Raw genomic sequence first — 20,426 nt, forward strand, 5'->3', positions numbered from 1 at the left:
GGCTGGCTGGAAAACCTGGAGCGGATCTCCCATTTGGTCTGCACAGGGAAAGCTTTAGAGTGAATTAGGAAAAGTTTAATCCACTTGCACTGTTATGGTTACATGTTTGATGACAAACAGCCTTATGTTTATAAGTGACAGTTTTCCTACTAAGTACCTGCATGTCATAAGCATTTGAATTAAAATTACCATATTAAAATCAAATCTGATGTTTTTTAATTTTTATTTGGTGTGCGTTGGAAGAGGGGTAGTCTTATACGGCGAGTATAGCCCAAACCCTATAATTTAACAGGAAATGTAGGGGGTCGTCTTATACGCCCAATCGTCTTATACGCCGGAAAATACGGTACTATAGATGCTTCCTCTTAAACCAAGTAAAGTAATTGGTACACCAATGAAGCTAAGACCCTTCTAATCATAGTCTCCACTTGCTATTCAAACAGGAACCATGAGTCCATGAGGACTCTCAAATTGACAGACTCCTATAAAAAGCAACTTTCTCGCACTTGGCTTTAGTTGTAGCTTGTTCTGTGCCACCCAGAACTTTTATTAAATTTTGCTTTTGATAAAGTATTTGTAACGTAGATTTATTATTATTGAAATAACTGCCTTATTTTGGTATTTGTGATATCCTTTTGGCAGATTATTTTATGTACACTGGTATGAAAACAGATATGAATCAAGTTAAGCATTGTAAAGCCATAGTGACTAGAACATTCAAATCATCTTCCTTTTACTGCTTGCTTAATTACTATTGTTTTTTGTGGTAGTTTCCCCCCTCTGTTTGTTCAATCCTAATACAAGAGCTGACTGGTATGTCTAATAAGGATGAAGGTGGGGGGATTGATATTTTTTTGGCCAAAGGATGAGTCCAAGTTCTCTTATAGTGTAACACATATGTCGCCCAGGTTCACATAAAACTATAGAGGCAAAATTTAACCATACAGTACTTTACTGACTATGCCATACTTGGTTGCCTTTGCACAAGTAATAAGCCCTAAATTATGGCTTACAAAAAACTAACATACTAGATCAAAAACAGTCAAGCCACATTTTAGCTTAGCACATCAAATATTATGTGGTTTATCTGTACCTGTAACTCCAATGAGAATTCAATCCAGATTGTCTAAACTTTTATGAACATTGTTAATTGAAACAAGGTGTCCTCCTGAATGCCTGATTCCCTGGACTTTTTTATTATATATATTTTTATGGTGCAAAATTATCTATATGTGGATATATGTATATCTAACAGTTTGTATGTTAAATGTAATTGCAGGTAGCATGTTGATGATTCTTAAAAGAAAAATCTACCGAAGAACCAAAGCTGTAGCTCAAAGTGGGACTTACAGTTTCTGTATGCTTTGTTAAAAGAATAAAAGTGGGTGAAAGTGGATGAGGCAGACTTTAAAAACAGAAGTGGACAATATTTTTGGAAATCAAACAAGAATCCATTAATTCTGTCACACATATTAAACCTGATGGATACCATAGAGACAGCAAAGCTTGAAGAACATATGGAAGTCCAGACCAGTGAAACTACCAATGATTATGCTCGACCTGCTCTGACTGTTAGTGAGGAAGACAAGAATGGCAGCAGCAAACCAAAGAGTTTATCCAATGGTTTGCGAAAAGGTGCTAAAAATTATCCAGAATACATACAGATTTCCATGCCCACTGAATCTAGAAACAAGTTTCCTTTGGAATGGTGGAAAACGGGCATTGCCTTTGTATATGCTGTCTCCAATTTAGTTTTAACAACTGTCATGATCACAGTGGTACATGAGAGGGTACCTCCCAAGGAGCTCAGTCCTCCGTTGCCAGATAAATTTTTTGATTATATTGATCGTGTGGAATGGGCTTTTTCTGTATCAGAAATAAATGGAATTATCCTTGTTGGAATATGGATAATCCAATGGCTGTTTCTTAAATACAAGTAAGTATTTTTTTTCTTTTATTTTTCTTATGGAAATAGACAACTTTAGATGTTTTTAAATGCACTGTATACGATGATCTATAGGTATGTAAATATCAATATATTTGAGATGCTAACAAAGATTTTTGCAATTGCATTAATGCAATCATAGAAATAAAAGAATCTGCATCCTGAATGTCAAAATATAACAAATACTTTCACGTTGGAGAGATGTGGATAATATATGCTAACTGATCAGGTAGTTTGTAGATTATGAATTGTAATTTGCACAGAATAAGATTAACAGATTTGGATAAAACGGGGGTTTACTTGTATTGGTGGAATGTTGGATAGAATATGCTGAAACTGACCACTAGTGTGCTTATCAAAGTAAGTTTGGGGATTTAGCCTACATATGATACATATATGTATGTGTGTATCTGTGTACACACACACACACACACACACACACACACACACACACACTTGTATGAAATTGGTAGAAGCCATGATGAATGGCAGAGATCAATATCTAGTATCCTGTTTATGATTATGGCATATGGCAAGTTGTGACTTGGAATGTAAACAAATGATAATAGGCATGAATTAACATTAAATCAAAGAAAAGAATTAGCAGATAAAATAGGATATATTGTGGGTACGTGAAACAAAGAAAGGGGAAGATTGTGATAGATCTGAAAGAAAATGATCTACAGGTAGTCTTTGACTTAGAACTGTTCTAAATTAGAATAAAAAAAACATCCTTGAAGTTATCATTGCAGCATCACCCCTGTGGTCATGTGATCATTCGTGGGTGCTGGGTAGCCTATTTGCATTTACAACTGGTTGCAGAATCCCATAGTCCAGTGATTGTGTTTTGCATCATTTTATGCTATTTGATGGCAAAATACCCATTGGATAAAAACACTCCTGCTTATAACTATGTGGTATGCTTGACAACTGTAGTGACTAGCTGTGTGACCATTGTAAAAATGGTTATAAAATTGAGTCTGGTCACTTGGTACTTCAGCTTATGGATCACAAAGAGTTAACAATTAAAATTCCAGTCCTGGGATAATGGGATAATGCTAGAGGTATTTGATAGATTAGTATGGAAAAAATAATTATGTTAAAGAATGGGATTGAGGTAATTTATATAAAAGTTTGCTCTAAAATATTTGATGAAAAGTATAATGTAAATGCTGGGAATATGTTGAAAATGACAATGGTAAATATATAGATACAATGATGATGATGATGATGATTTAAATTTGTATGCCACCTGACTTTCAATAACCCTGAGCACATGCTATAACTGGAACAATGTTAAAATGTGGGGTATGCTTAAGGAATGATTGATTGTGTCAGTAAGTTGCTTATCACACATGAAAACTGCATCTATGCTTGATGATGGGAAGAATGCCATTACTCTTCTCCTTGTACAAAGGGAAAGGTAGTAAGAATAAATGCGAAAATATTTTTTTAAAAAGGTAAAGACTTTGGTAACATTTTGACTGAGTAACAAGAGATGGCAATAATATTTGATAAGTGTGGCAGGAGGATATATGCAAGCAACATTTTTCATTCATTCATATGGAATGAATGTTGATTGCTGATTACCATAGTAATAGCACTTAGACTTATATACCGCTTCATAGTGCTTTACAGCCTCTCTAAGCAGTTTACAGAGTCAGTATACTACTCCCAACAATCTGGTTCTTCATTCTACCGACCTCAGAAGGATAGAAGGCTGAGTCAACTTTGAGCTGGTCAGAATCAAAGTCCTGGTAGTGAGCTGAGTTAGCCTACAATAATGCATTCTAACCACTGTGCCCCCACACCATAAGAGCAATATAAGTGGAATGTTTATTGGATGTGTGATGGACTTTTGTTGTTGCCCTTTATGTGTAAATGTATAAAAAGTGTTTGTAGGATAATTTGAGGTTTGTTGGTTGGATGCATGAATGTGCATGTACTTTTGTATGCAGATTATGCTGTATTATTTTAACTGTAAACTCAGATGATTTGCCATGAATGTTAGACTGTATGATGCAACAAGGAGCATAGATCTAAACATTTATGTACTAAAGATAAGTGGAATTATGTTTGACAAGGAAAATTCAATGAACAATTATGAGCTACACATAATTAGCAAAAAATTAGAGCAGAAAGATGAATTTGTGTATCTTAGTAAATAAGATGAAAAAATGAGTGAAGAAATGATAAGATACGGAAATGCTGGCAGAAAGTGAGTAGATAATTTGTGATCTGTTGTGAGAAATGAATATTTGCCAAAAGAACACAGAAATAACATTATAGACCTCATTTTGTTATATTTGTTAAAACTGGATATGTCATAGAAACATGAAGGCAATGAGAACAAGAGATCTAAGTGTATGTGATAAACAAGGAAAGATGGCCATATATAATTGAAACCAGAGACTTTTGATGGATAAATAGCAAGAAAAAATTATGGAGCTTCTTTTTATACATGACAACTGCAGTGAGACTATTATATGTGAAAAGATTTGACTTTAACCACAATGTATATGAAATGGATACTTAATATGATGGAACTTGTTGAAATGGACAAATTGACTGCTTTAATTAGAGCTAGGATATTGTCTAAATTTAATCCTAATCCCTTTTTGACTTTTTGTGGGAAACAAAAAATGATATTATGAATGATATATGATTTTGAGGACTAGCATAAAAGTAATAGATTATGGATAAAATATATACAATGCTGTAACCTTAGAATAGGAGTTTATTTTATATTTATAATCATAACTGCTGTAAAAGATAATTGGAGATCACTTCTTCATATATATTTTTCTTTTCTTTGATTTCTGCACCTCTATTATTGATCAAAGCAAGGTGATTGATTCCCATCTCAATATTTTGGGAAGATAGGGTACCCCATACTATTGAAATACCTCATTCAAGGACTTTCTCCATTACAGCAGAGTAGCAAATCAGAAATGTAGTAGGATTTTTTTTGTTATTTAAAAGCTAAGCCTATGCTAAGTATGCATGCTGCTAACTTTTGACAATCTAAAATTCTACCTTGCTCAGATGTTTTATATTACTATAATGTCTAAGATTGTGATGTGCAAAACAGGTCCAATGTTATGATTTTCATAGCCACCAGCCAAAGGTACTATTTGTAGAATTTTTTTCTCATCCTTCTAAAACTAATATAATCAAAACATAACTTTGGAGCAGGCAGTGTTTCTTCATATTTTTTTCTATATTTTATTCCGCTGTGCTGTAACTGCCATTGTAACAATTTTTTTTCATAGACATGTTATATACTGCTAGCATTATTCCTCAAGAATTCTTTCCTCAACATGTTTGTGTTTATATATATTTCAGATCAATAGTAGGACGAAGGTTCTTTTTTATATTGGGAACTTTGTACCTCTATCGGTGCATTACCATGTATGTCACCACTTTACCTGTACCTGGAATGCATTTTCAATGTGCTCCAAAGGTAAATATATTAGCATGTAGTTGTAATAGTTTCATAGGTATCTTTATGCTATTTCATTTGTATGCTTCCCAGTCTTTCGGGAAAGACACTGACATCTCCATATACATTTTTTTAAAATGGCAAAATCAAAATATTAAAAATTGAGAAAGCAAAAGCCATATGCTCACAAATCCCAGTTCCATTCAAAGTATTCCCTCTGTCTATCCAAGGTGGAACAGATACATTTTGACAGATTTCTTAAAGCTCAGGAGGGACAGTGATGCCTTGAAACCTCCACCTGGAGGGAGATTCAAGGAAGGAGGGAAAGCTTTCAGCCAGCTTTCAAGGCCCTCTCAGATAGCAGTCTCATAAAGATAATAACCAGGAGGGAATTGGCCGTATTAGGTCTGGTCAGATTGACAAATAAATATAGGAGAAGTCAGTCCTAGATAACTAGGGCCAGAGCCATGTAGAGCCATTTTTCAACCAGCACAGTTCTTAAAGCAGCCGAGTCATTCAGGTATATCATGAAAAATCCATCACTGTCTACAATGCCATTTTATGTACCAGATGCAGCTTCTAAATGTTCTTCAGGGACAGTTCATTACAGTATTTCAAACAGCAAGTGACTAGGCCATGAGTGACTGTGAGAAGAGCCTCTTGATCCATCAGTGGCCACAACTGATGCACAAAAGTTTGCTGTACAAAAGCTGTCTTAACCACAGTTGCTATCTGCTTAGTGAGGAGAAACTCTGAATTAAGAGGACGACCAAATTATGAATTACTTCTGAAAAGGGAAACAAAATTCAGTTCAGGGTGAAAAATGGTATTTCTCTGGGATAATCTGGCTGATAAACCCAAAGTTATTCTACTTTGGAAGGATTCAATCTGAGTTTGTTTCTCCCCTGACAAGCACATCAGGGTCAGCATTTCCATACTGCTGATGCATCCCAGAACTGAAATGTCTAACTAGGTATTATCATTCTACTGATGACACCAAGCTTAATCTCTACTGATGGCCTCCCTCAGCAATTTTATGTAACTATTAATGAGAAGGATCCAAGGATCCAAATGGTTTACTTCCTGTACTGATTGATGATGCTCTACTGGCTTTTAATTGTTGTGAACCTCTTTGGTAATTTTCACATAGATAATATAAAATGCTATAGATAAATTATTTTGTGTATTTTTATGCATTTTGTTTAATTTGAAGTTGTGGTGTTTTATCCTGTCAAATGTACCCTCTAAAGATTTCCCCCCTCTTTTTTACTTAATTCTAGCTAAATGGTGATTCTCAAGCTAAAATTCAGCGAATTCTGCAACTAATTTCTGGAGGTGGTCTGTCTATAACAGGCTCACATATCTTATGTGGAGATTTTCTATTCAGTGGACACACTGTAGTGTTAACACTCACTTACCTATTTATCAAGGAATGTAAGTTTCAATATTTGCATTTTTTTCAAAAATAAAAATATTTTCACAGAAATGTTTAATGCCAGCACCAAGGTAGAAACCAGAAGACTGTTGAGTTGTATTGTTCCCTTAAAAGTCTTAAGACTAGTCCTGAGTAACTTTGGACCAGTCATTCTCAGCCCATAATGTCAAACTTGGGCAATAAGATGGTCAATCTTTTATTTATTTTATTTTTATTTTAATCCCATTTATATCCCGCCCTTCTCCGAAGACTCAGGGCGGCTTACAATTTAAGCACAAACCAATGTGCTTAGCAGTAGCCTTCATTCTATGTATATGCCTGCTTATTAGGGCTTCCCCCCCCAAGCGGCATTATTACAAAGTCTGCTTATTGCCCCCAACAATCTGGGTCCTCATTTTACCTACCTCGGAAGGATGGAAGGCTGAGTCAACCTTGAGCCTGGTGGGATGCGAACCTGCACTAATTGCAGGCAGCTGGTGTTACTTAAGGAGGCATTAGCCCACTGCTCCATCAATTCCTCATCCAACCAATGATTTAGTTGATCTGGGGAAAAAGCAGACCATGCTCTTGTAGGAAAACACTAAGAATGAAAAACCATATCTCCACAGTCCTCTGTTCTCTAGGTTGAATATATGTCTAGCTTATAATCATTCCTACATTTTTCATTCCAAGGCCCTCATCATCTTAATTGTTGTTTGGATGTGTTTCAGAGTGTCAATGTCCTCTATAATTTAGTGCCAAGACGTGGATGCAATATTCTAAGTACAGTCTGACCAATACAGAGTACAAAGAACAATGATTTCATGTTAGCTTGATATCATACTTCTACAGCCTAGGATTCCATTCCATTCCATCCACTCCCATACCTTTTTTTTATTTTGCAATTGCATTGTCAAGTTCTGGCTGAGAAGCCCAACAAAGAAAAACTCCAGAGGTATTGTTTCATAGCTTGACATGCATCATATTATTGGTCTACCTAGATCTTTTTCATGCTTACCATTGTTCAATGTAGTTCTTTCCATCCTAGATACCCATACCTATACCTATATCTACACGTACACATACACACACACACGTACCTACATACGTATGTACATACATACACACACACACACACACACACACACACACACTTAGGTCTCCCTTTTCCCAGTGTTGAAGATAGCAACACCATTTGTCCTTCAGTCACCTGGTAAGACGAATATAACTGTAATTTTGAACTGTAGTGCCCATTTTAGAATACAATTACCTATGTTTTATATGATTTTTTTTCTGGACAGATTCACCTCGTCACTTTTGGTGGTATCACTTGATTTGCTGGTGTATGAGTGTTGCTGGAATAATTTGTATCCTGGTAGGACATGAGCATTACACTGTAGATGTTGTTATTGCTTATTTTATCACAACAAGATTGTTTTGGTGGTATCACGCAATGGCTAATGAAAAGGTAAGCAGCAGTTGTGCCAACTTTAAATATTAAAATTAATATTAAATGTTGAGCTTGAGATAAGTAATAGCTGTTTTTCAAAATTCAAGAAAGACCAATATTTAGGCCTTAACAACCACAACTTGGTTATGTTCTATTGTCCTCTTATGAACATTTGTGGAGTGGGGCAAGAGGCTGCAAACATATTATTCTCTTATATTATTATTTATATTATATTATAATTGTGGGCTATGTCTTAGGACATGTATATGTCCAGAAAGGTCTCCCAAGGCAAACAGGCCATGATAGATATCCTAGATTGACAGTGATCACATCTGCCAACCCTCATTGCACCAGCATGGCAGATTATGGTCTATTCCTTCCACATGCCAGCAAACATGTGGAAGAGGCCTTCATCCGGCATAGACAATGGCTAAAATGATATTATTTGTCATTGCAATTTAAAAATATGCTTTTCCATCTTGTTTTATATTACATATTATGTGTTTGTTTTACATATATATGTGTGTATGTATGTGTGTGTGTGTGTGTGTGTGTGTGTATGTATATATATATATATATATATATATATATATATATATATATATATATATATATATATATATATATATATATATATATATATATGCCTCAAGTAATTATAAGGAGCCATATATGTGAAATTAAGAAAGTCACAACAAAGCTGAGATGCTCATATATGCCGAGCATCAAGTATTTGAGCTCTTCACAGGAAAGCAGCAGTATAACTAGGGATAAATATTCCTTTTTCACTAAAGCTAGACCTTAAAGTTTTACACAAAAATGCAATTTCTAATAGTAGGTGAGAAAAGAATACATTTACAGTAGTTTGTTGTGTTAAGCAATCACTAACCAAACAGATGATATAGTGACAGTGCTTTCAGTTTAAGGAAAATAATATTTCTGGTGGCTGTAACTCTGTTTTTAATGCATTCTAAACATGGTTGTAATTTTTTTTTCTTAATACAGAACTTGAAAATATCATTGCAGACTAACTTTCTGTCTCGAGCATGGTGGTATCCAATATTCAATTTCTTTGAGAAGAATGTACAAGGGTCAGTTCCTTGCAGTTTCTCATGGCCAATAACATGGCCGCCTGGTTGTTTCAAGTCTTCCTGCAAAAAATATTCCCGTGTGCAGAAAACGGGAGAGGACAATGAAAAATCCACCTGAAGAAGATGAAGGCAAAAACATACAATTTTTTTCCCTTTTTACCAAAACATTTATGCTATAACCAAAGCTCTCTCAAGATGACTAGATTGTTTATTGAAGAAGTGGAGCAGACTCTGTGCAATTGATCTGAGAAAAGACTTTTGTAGCCATTAGAAAATAATAGCTATCCCTTGGTATTTTTTTATAGTCACATTGTACAGTTTCATCCCACTCTTCAGTATTAGTAGACATTGGCATTCGGTGACACTCTAGTGCCAATCTAATACTTCCTGAGGAAAGGAGCCAGGATGTTGGCTTCTTAATGAGATTAAGAGGTGCCAAAGTACACATCACACCATCTGTTGTTAAATATCATTCACCCACAGAAGCATCGAAACAAAATATCAGCTTCAGATTTCTGCAGTTTGATGAGCAAAAAAAAAGGTAAAAGGTAAAAGACACAATACTGGTCTCTCAAGCCGAGAGTAACAGAAATTGGCAGGCAGAGGTCTTAATCCAACTGGTGCATATATAAGGCCTGTTACATATAACTGGTAAAACCAGAACAGAACATGATCTTTCATATTCTCATATGGGAATGAATTACATTATGACCCCCATAATGCCACCACTGTATCTACATGCTATCCTCTGTTAACTTTTACATTTTTAAAAATGTGGTAATTTTATATATGAAAATAAACCCTATTTTACCCAATGATACTGTAAGCTAGAAATAATGTCTGCTAATGTCATCAATGTCCTAAAAGAGAAGAGATAAACTAATTTATTGTTAAAATACATTATATGTCAAAAAGATTATTTATTTTCTACCGGTCAGTTAGTTTGCATGACTTTGTGGCGCATGTACAGGACACATTTTTTGAACATTAACATTCACAGTTAATGCTCAATAGATGACTTATTTGGAGAGTCTGCAAATATTGACCATCCTTCAGACAATTGACAAGATAGTATATCACTTAATAAAGATAGTGGTCTAATAACAATTTTCAGCACTCAAAAGGCAACGCATAATTTTGAATGGGTTGTAACCAGTCTATATCCATCTGTTGACAAGAGTGCTTTTGAACTTCCTATTACCAGAAAAAGAAGAAAAAATGATTTTAGTGATTCCCTTCTGCAATGTTTTGCCTTTTCCCCAGATTTAACCTAGTTCATTAAGTTCCCCTTCAGAACAGCTTGGGAGTGATACAGAAGCGTTCAGGGAAAAGGGGAAAACAACAATTATCATTCTGCTAATGAAAGCCTCTCCTGAATTAAAATGTCTTGTGCACAGAGTATTCTATTGTGATGGTTACTGAAATATATGTGCATATGATCATACAATACAATGCATTTAAAACTAACGAAGTAAGCATTTAAGATCAAGAAGAACAGCAATTCATACTTACTGGCTTTAGTGTCATCTAAATGGTGTCTTGAAAATGATTTTTTCAGTGTTTTTTTAAAGTTGCATTCACTAAAACATTGAGGTAGATATCTTACTTGCTTTCCTTTGGCATTTGAGTTGTTATGCTAAAGTTTTTCCACTGAATATTTTGTTTCACTATTACCTAACACTATTAATTATTAAATGGTCACATGGCCAATCTGATATCTTCTAGTTTTCAAGGTTTATTTGTTTGAACAAAGACTTATTTTATAATATTAACACAGTATGTAGAAATACCTGAAGTGTTTACTAAGCTCATGAACACAAAAATTTACATGGCCTACTACTTTTGTTCAGTCTGGCTCAAAAACAGTGCTATTAGAATTACAAAACAGCAGTTAGATTGTATTTTTCCAAATTATAGTATGCTTTTATAATGTAATGTGTCAGTAAAGGCAATATTCAGAAAACTACTGTTCACATTTGCTTTAATTAGTATAAATTTAAATATTTTGAAGTTTATAATTACATAACAAGAAAATCAATTTAATAAGCTGACATAAAAAAGTTTATAAGATCCAATTAGAAAAAAACAGATGGAGTTTGGTGGAAATTTTCTAAAAGCTTTTGTTTTTACTAAAATTTCTTAACTAGAAAAGGGGCTACCAAGTTCCTTGTGAATTTTTGTTTTCAAAGACTAACAAAGCTATTGTCATACAAGAATCAATTTTCAAATCACAAATTTTGGTATAGCAAACAATATAATCTAATCTTAGAGGGTAGTAAAGTGTGATATTCAAGTCAGATGCCTTATTATTATTATGAGTTAATTTTCTTCTCTAGAACCAATCCCTTGCTTTCAGGATATCTACAACACATGGAAAACTACACCTTTTAAGTCAGATGTGTCAAACACAAGGCCCGGGGGCCGGATGCGGCCTGCAAAGTGGTTTCATGTGGCCCGTGAAGCCATCCTGGAAACAGTGAGGGAACGGCCCCCACTGCCTTGGCCCAGAGACCCTCCTTCTGCCAGAGACCCTCAGATCTGTCCCACTCCTGCCCAGGCCCCCATAGGCAACCTTGATGCGAACGATGTAGAGCTGGCCATGCCCACCCAGTAGGCCATATGCACTCTAGCCACACCCACCCAGTAGGCCACACCCACTCTGGCCATATCCACCCGGCCCCTTGAGGGCAACTGCAATGCTGATGCGGCCCTCAATGAAATTGAGTTTGACACCCCTGTTTTAAGCAAAACATATATGTCACTAACAAATTGAGAAATTCTAATTCAGAACATAAAATACAAATACATTTGTTTTTAGCTTTATCTTAATAGGGGACAACAGCTGGAGTCCAGAAATATATGAAATTAAGATTGAAGCATGCAGAACTCTTTGCTACACACATTCATAGAGGCAGAATGTAGAATACACACTGGCTGTGAATTCTGTCTTGATTATCACAATCTCTGTATGTATGTATGCATGCATGTATAGGCAATTTTCCAAAGACCACCTCAAGAGGGATTTTACTATATCAAGTGCCTTTCAAACTAGGTTAAAATGTGTATGTTTCAAAAATAAGCATTGTAACAACATAGAAGACAACTTATTTCTACAGGAAAACTACTATAATTAGACTCAAAGTTAGTGATAATAATTCAGGAGAGATCTATAAACAGCTTCCTAAAGTGTTTTTAAAAATAACATAGAACAGTGGTTTTCAATCTTGGTCTGCAAACCCCTGAGGAGCCATGATGTCATCACGGGGTCCATGAAGGCTTTAAGAAATGCTATGATTTAGATCTAAGTCTTGGGGGGGTCCGAGGCCATGGTCCGTGGCCATTAAACTTATTTAAAGGGGATCCATGGTGAATAAAGGGTTGAGAACCACTGATAGAGGTCTGAGGTGGAAACAGACTACTGAGTTTGAGAACATTGTTCATGGCCTAAACTTGGAGTCCCATGTGTAAAAACTAATAATTTCCTTATAGACATCTCCCTCCATGCCCTTCTCCTTCAATGAGAGTCATTTTTAGGACTACAGGTGTTTCCCCACCACAGCTATTGCAGTCATGATATATTGTCAAATTTTGAAATGTTCTTATTGAGGAAACAGATTGGAAATCCTCAATCATGCACATTTTTCTAAATTTTCTAAATAAATAAATTGTCTTGTTATATGGCAGTTAAAGAATGGTCCAGAGAAAGCCCATTCCTGTTTATGTCCAATGAAAAAGATACATTTGAAATTGCTGCTGAAAGCAGTCTAGACTATACATAGGATACAGTATATGGTTTTATGGGCAATGATTTTTGAAGGAAAAAAATAATGTGTCATGTATCAGCTTTCATCCTCACCTTAAGCCCAACATTTTTTTCTTGTTAAGTACCATTCAAGTATTTAAAATACAAATCATACACATCATTAACAAAGAAACCCTATCTTCATTATTTTTAGTGAATTTAAGACAATCCTATCATTTTAGTGCTGTCCTTCAGAAAATGCATAAAGAGAAAAACAAATCCACTTGAATATACCTTAAAAAGTAAGAATAGAAATTTAAATAGGAGAAATGTTGAGCTCTCAGTTTCTATTCCTTTTCTTTAGCACATATAGTTACATTCAGAAATAGCTGCTATGAAGGAATCCCCTGGGATGGGATAAACAACCTGTGGCTCTCCAGTTTTCAGATAACTATAATAAACTGTTTATTAACTGTGCTGGTTTGTAAACCTTGCTAATTAGTACTCTAAAAAACAGAAATATTCTGCCTGAAGGAAAGGATTTTAAACATCTATTGTACAATGGTTAATCATGGGAAAAAATAATTATAAGAAGTGTGTAAAATAATTATAAGAAGTGTGTGTATATACTTATATATAGATATATCTGGGTATGTTTGAGTATGTGCTTCTTCAAATTCTGAATAAGCTTCCTATTTATTACTCAATTATTTATACTGTGATTCCCTAGACAACATTTTTTGCTTTCTTTAATTATTCTACAAAGGAAAACCTAGCTGATGCCTCAGTCAAAAGATCACAGGTTGTGAAGGCCTGATCTCTGCTGTTACTTGCTATGTATTACAATTGGAAAGTTTTGAAAATGACTAATCACAGCTGAAATACAATAGGAGGATAAGACAATTTAATGAGCATCTTAGTATACATCACAAGGAATGTAAATATAAAATATAATTGTTAATATTTTAGTTTGCTCTATACTAAAACATTTAGAAATCAAACCAAAGGCAGATCTTAAATCCAGCTGAAATGGAATTTAGAAATTTAAAAATGTGTGGATTCAGATTGATAATGTAAGATAGTGAGATATATATACATATGCAAAAAGTAAAAAAAGAATTAGACACATTTAATATTCTTATTCTGATACAGTTCATCTTTTTAATAGTTTCTACCTCTTTTGAGATGATTCTTGTCAGGTATCCATATAAGTGCAGTTTTGGTTGAGCATATTTTGCTAAGTGTTTTTAAATATCTGTGATACTAGTGAAGAGCTGCTGACAGCATTTTTGAAATAGTACTATTTTAGGTGCTTATTCATTCAGGTGCTTTCAGGTGTTCATAGCAACCTAATTCAGGAAGAAGAATATGCAACCCAGCTCAATATATTAAGCAAGGTTAAGCCTGATTTGAATGGCCTTAAGTGAGCTTGTGTTAGTACACACAGACATGCTATTAAAAGATTTTAATAGAACCCACAGTTGTTTCTACCATTTTGTGTGTATGTGTGTGTGTGTGTAGTAAATATATTGGATATGATGAATACTAAATCCAGGTGTATACACAAAAGGATCTCTATGGAAAGCATTGGTTTCCATATTGTTCAGTATCTTTCAGCTTGAATTAATATATTCTCTGTTGTAGACCTTAAAGGCTCAAATAAAAAAATGGGATTTTTGCATTTTAAAGAATGTTAGTGGTTGTATTTTTGCCATTGCTACTTATCACTTTATGTCTTTTGAGTTTCTCAGGAAGAGAAATACATAGCCTACATATAAATGGGATTTGCATATCTGCTCTAGATTTGCAGGAATTGGATGGGCAATTGTGGCTTAACATACTATGGAATATACAACTATGATTTAGCGTATTACAAGAACCATCCATCAAGTTAAGTAATAGAATGGCTTATTTGAAACACACAGCACATTATGTGATCACAATTGTATTTGTTAGCATGCTTATCCATAAGCTTGTGCTATATAAACACATTAACACTTCATGAGAAAACAGCAGGGTTTATAACTAGTGATTGGGTGGGATCTGCAGATTCACTATCCATGGTCTGCTTAAACAATTATTTTAAGTGGGTAGAATGCAAACTCAAACATAGCTCGTGAACAAGTATATGATTTGTATGCGCAAACATCTATTATACACAATCAGCTTTATTGGTTGAATGTTAGTTTAATTTGCTACACTCTTTTCCAAAAACGATGATATAGATGTAGTCTAAGGAGGCTTACATTAAAGGAGATTCTGAGGAAATGAATTGCTGCTACCTTTTGTTTTGCTCTGAATAGCCTTCAGAATGCATAGAATGGAGGAATAATAATGTTATGTCTCCCAACTGCCAGTGAAACAATGGAAAATAACTGGATTAAAGAACCAACCGCCCCACTCTTTAAAAACAATGTTTGATCTGTACAATAGCCAGTGTTTAAATCCCTCTCAGCAGCTGCTTTGGTCTTTTGAAAAAAGGGGAAATTTTGGGCACTACATATGCATAGAAAATTTCCAGACCCTAATTTGAGTGGATATACCTGTACAACAACAACAAAAATAAGAAAATGGATTTCTGTAGCTCTAGTAAATTATCTACTAAATTCAATTTGATGACTAGCAGATGATACATACAATTTTAACTGTTCTTGGAAAGTGCTATAACTCTTCATTTTTAGATCAATAGAGATTTTAAAAAATCACTGTTCCTAGCTATAGACTGCAAGGAGCCATTTGAGGTTATTAATTTGTTTTACCTAATAAAAATACAGAATTTTGTATTCATGTTTATAAAAAAATAGGTGCTAATCCTCATGATTAACATTCTGTATTTTTTCCCTGCACCTTTGTGCTTACATAGAGTTGGTGCTCTATCAACTGCCCAGTTATTTCAAAACAAGATAGTAAGAAAGCATAAATTGAGGAGCACAGAATTTGAAAATGACAGGGTTTGCTATAGACTGAAATGAGGGAGAACTGATGTCGAACAAAATTTGAAGGACTATAAGCGTCTTAATTTGTTTAAAGTATCCTAAAGAAAGGACACAGATCTTGCTTGAGAAAAACTGGTACCATCTTTCTGAGAGGGTTGATGGAAACAGTCACAACATATTGCTTAATATTTGTGTTATGGCACTATGTCTATAGTGCACATAAATATTTGGAAATAAACACCGTACATTCTTGAGACTGTTTATAAAATGTTTGAATGAAAAATACACTCTTTAAGAATCTGTAACTACAATGCACAACGGATAACTTACAATCAATTATAGTATCATTAATATTTTTTTAAAAAGCCTTCAAATGAAAACACCCATACTTGTGAATAGGGGCTTAACTGTTGAAACTAATCAGAAAGACTTTGCCAGAATTTTTCAGCAGAATACAAGTATGTAACTTTTAGTTATTATCTATGTATCAAAACATTCTATATTTAATCCAAGAATTCTTGTCTTTCTGTATAACTTATTTATCTTAACACATTCAAGTATTCTAAACCAAGAAATCTTGGCATATCAAATTGTAGCATTTCAAAGAAAATGATCAGTACTAACAGTTTTCACAATCTTTTAGGAAATCTCATTTTTAAACTGGTCTAAATTTGTAATTTAATGTAATTGCTAGTATATTTTAATCTATTTTTAAATTATTTTTAAATGTTAATATCTGTTATTCTATATATGTTTCTTTAATAAAGTATATTTTTAAAAAATGCTTTTACAGAATCTAATATGTAATTATTGTGGGAATATTATCAATATTAGTTGGTCAATGCAACTTAAAAATGGAATGTGCTGCATAATCTACAACAGGTTATTGAAGGAAACAGTGATAGCTTTAAGTGATTTTTATGTATAATAAAGTGCTGTACAGAATAGGACAAAATAACAATTGATATAATGTATTAGAATCAATTATGGAGCTCAAAACAACAAAAATGCAAGACCTATAAATCATCTTAATGTCCTATAGATCAGTGTTTTTCAACCACTGTTCCGCGGCACACTAGTGTGCCGCGAGATGTTGCCTGGTGTGCCGTGGGAAAAATTGAAAAGTAATTATAAAATACTTTCTTTGTGTTTATTTGATTCCTATTCAAGAGAATTACTTTATATATAGTCAATATAGGCACAGAGTTAAATTTTTTAACATTTTCTAATGGTGGAGTGCCTCGTGATTTTTTTCATGAAACAAGTGTGCCTTTGCCCAAAAAAGGTTGAAAAACACTGCTATAGATTCAAAGTAACAGGACACAGTTTATTTCTATGGGTTGCTTTTAAAATAGAAAGGACCAATGGCTACTAGTCATGATGTCCATATATTTAACTGACTACAAGAATGAATTGAATACCAGTTGCTATAAAACACATATGCCAAGATTGTATTATATTCATCATGCCCAAATTATGGACTATAGCAGGGTCCTTAGTCTTGGTAACTTTAAGACTTGTGGACTTCAGCTCCCAGAATTCCTCAGCTTTGCTGGCTGAGGAATTCTGGGAGTTGAAGTCCACAAGTCTTAAAATTGCCAAGGTTGAGAACCCCTGGACTATAGGAACCTAAGGCTGGCCTCGAGGGGCTCTCCTTAGGCTCCCAGTGCTATCATATAATCTTGTGCAATGGGCCAGGCATCTTCCCTAACCTGCTCACTAGCAAAATGGCACAAAATCTTGCCTGTCTCCAAATCTGGCTATTTTTTTTAATTTAATTTTAATTCCATTTATATCCCGCCCTTCTCCGAAGACTCAGGGCGGCTTACAAGCTTAGCAGTAGCCTTCATTCTATGTATATGCCTGCTTATTAGGGCTTTCACACACACACACCCCAAGCGGCATTATTACAAAGTCAGCTTATTGCCCCCAACAATCTGGGTCCTCATTTTACCTACCTCGGAAGGATGGAAGGCTGAGTCAACCTTGAGCCTGGTGGGATGTGAACCTGCACTAATTGCAGGCAGCTGGTGTTACTTAAGGAGGCATTAGCCCACTGCTCCACCAAGGCCACTATTACTCTCTTTGGCTTCAGTAAGATTGCTGTATCACAGATTTGATGTTTTTTAATCAGCCAATGATAATAGCAAGCTGTATATACACAGTATTATATATATTATATATTATCATTAAATTAGCAGTTTATTTTGGAAAACTGTCGGTATCCTTTTGTTGTGGAGATAGTAGACATACTAACACTTGTGGGCGTTGTGTGACCAATGCATGCCTTATCCCTTTTTACTCTCATCCTGTTATGCGTGCATGGCTTACTTACTTATATATTTCTCAGTATCTTTTCTCCAAGATACTCTTCTAATCACAACTACTCACTAAAAGATTTTGCAGCCATGTGAAAATATACACAGTCAGACTCAGTCAAAATGCACAACCACTCCCCCTACTGTAATATTAGGGATAATGTGTGTAATCACAGTAGTACACATAAGAGTAGATGGCACCAGGCAGCTTCTGGGGCCCTGAAATAAGTTGCCCAACAAAAGTGCAAATTTTATTCCAGTTCATAACATAGTGAAATGGAAATGTTTTTAGAAAAAAATCCATAACAACAGCATGTCTTTGCAAAAGTTACAGAAGATTGTGACTTCAAGTAACTTCCCCCAAGTAAACATATTTTTCCTGCTTTATTCAATTGTAGTGTCTTTTTTCAGACTCATGGCTTTTAATATCCTGATTCTGTCATTTACAGATTTTACATTCACTTAACAATATAAGAGCAAATGAAAGTTTTTACAGTCTGCTGTAATTTCAAATGTACTTACAAAAGAAAATGCCTCTGGAAAGATACATGTGGTGTACTATATTTTAAAATAAATTACCTGTATTCTTCATTTCCTCATAGATTAAGTAAACTTGGGCCTGCTGGCTCTATCCGCCTCCTCCCCCCATTTTAGAAATGTATGCTTATGCCAATGATAGTTCCCTTAGGTAGCCAAACTCCATGCCCCTCCTACTGTCAGCAAATAAGCACTGAGATAAATATGTCTGATTTTAATAAAAATAAACGAAGCCAGTATTTCAGAGCAAATTACAGCATAAATTAGTATGCTGTAATCATTTTAGTTAATAATGGATAAGTGCACTGCACACATTTCCCATTTGCTTGGCTTCCAAAAAATTATTCTGTCTGCTTATGGATAACATAATCATCATTGCACTTAACGGTGATTACTGTAGACACATATCCTTCCAAATATCTACTATTTAAAATTTTACTAGCCTAGGATGGCTAACAGGCAGCCAGAGAATAGTGGCCACACCAAAGCCTTTTAATTGGGTAAGCCCAAAATGTGGCATATGTTAAAGCTAATACCGTAGCTGGACCAGAACACTTAAAGATTCTTCTGTAATCTTTACAGTGAATAAGGATCTAATTAGGGTGTGGCTATGCTCATATTTTTACCAGTGTTTATTTACTCAGACTTTTCATAACTCAATTTCCTTGTTTGTCTACCACAATGAGCCAAAAATAGGTTGGTTTGTGTAACATGCTATGGTAACAGCCTTGTTGAAAGAAAAATCTTCCATCAGGGTCCAGTCCAACCTGTGAATAAGCAAAATGGAGACTGCTTTACAAAGAAGATTGTAGTTTATTGAAGAGGAGAGCCACATAAAATGATGGCTCTGGGAAAACTGTCCACATGTAGTAAGGAGTGGTGGGTTTTTATACCTTCTTGAGCTTTTGTTTGGAGTTGTTCCCACGGCATGAACTTTGACCTGAGCCTGAGTGTGCCTTTCTGGTATTCTGATGGTGGTGGGTTAATCCTATTATATCCCAAAGGTCATATCCTTCTTCCCTGAGATTTTTCCTGGATGTTTGGTGTGAGGGATTGTTGATTCTAGGGATCTGTCTTTCTAATCCAAGCTTCCTGGCTCCAATCTTTCTGAACAAGATTATCACATCTGCATTTCTGCAGACCAGGTTTATGTTTGGGGCAGAGACACTTTGGGGGGGATTCTGCCTTTAAGATCCTTTGGAGAAATATATTCTGCCTTTTTAATATTTCCCAAAATATTTCTTTCTCTGGATTTTTCCCACAGCCTTGTTTACGGTTCTGGTCAAACATAACACCAGCTGCCTACAATTAGTGCAGGCTCGAGTCCCACCAGGCTCAAGGTTGACTCAGCCTTCCATCCTTCCGAGGTAGGTAAAATGAGGACCCAGATTGTTGGGGGCAATAAGCAGACTATGTAATAATGCCGCTTGGGGGGGGGCGAAAGCCCTAATAAGCAGGCATATACATAGAATGAAGGCTATTGCTAAGCACATTGATTTGTGCTTTAGATTGTAAGCCACCCTGAGTCTTCGGAGAAGGGCGGGATATAAA

General features: G+C 35.0%; 1 protein-coding gene across 3 annotated transcripts in view; it reads left to right on the plus strand.

The window, feature by feature from the left end:
* The window catches only part of SGMS2 (sphingomyelin synthase 2), a 38,185-nt gene extending 26,993 nt beyond the window's left edge, over positions 1-11,192 (plus strand). For 2 of the 3 annotated variants that reach the window (XM_081333357.1, XM_081333358.1), the window contains exons 2-6: positions 1,280-1,936; positions 5,291-5,408; positions 6,668-6,821; positions 8,103-8,269; positions 9,257-11,192. In XM_081333357.1, coding sequence (XP_081189483.1) covers positions 1,482-1,936; positions 5,291-5,408; positions 6,668-6,821; positions 8,103-8,269; positions 9,257-9,460 — 1,098 coding nt within the window. In that variant the 5' untranslated portion in view covers positions 1,280-1,481 and the 3' untranslated portion in view covers positions 9,461-11,192. The remainder of the gene's footprint in view (positions 1-1,279; positions 1,937-5,290; positions 5,409-6,667; positions 6,822-8,102; positions 8,270-9,256) is intronic. The other variant, XM_081333359.1, reaches the window with a different exon arrangement.
* Positions 11,193-20,426: the final 9,234 nt, after the last annotated feature.

The sequence above is a fragment of the Vipera berus genome (assembly GCF_964194415.1).
Source record: "Vipera berus genome assembly, chromosome: 7".
NCBI lineage: Eukaryota > Metazoa > Chordata > Lepidosauria > Squamata > Viperidae > Vipera > Vipera berus.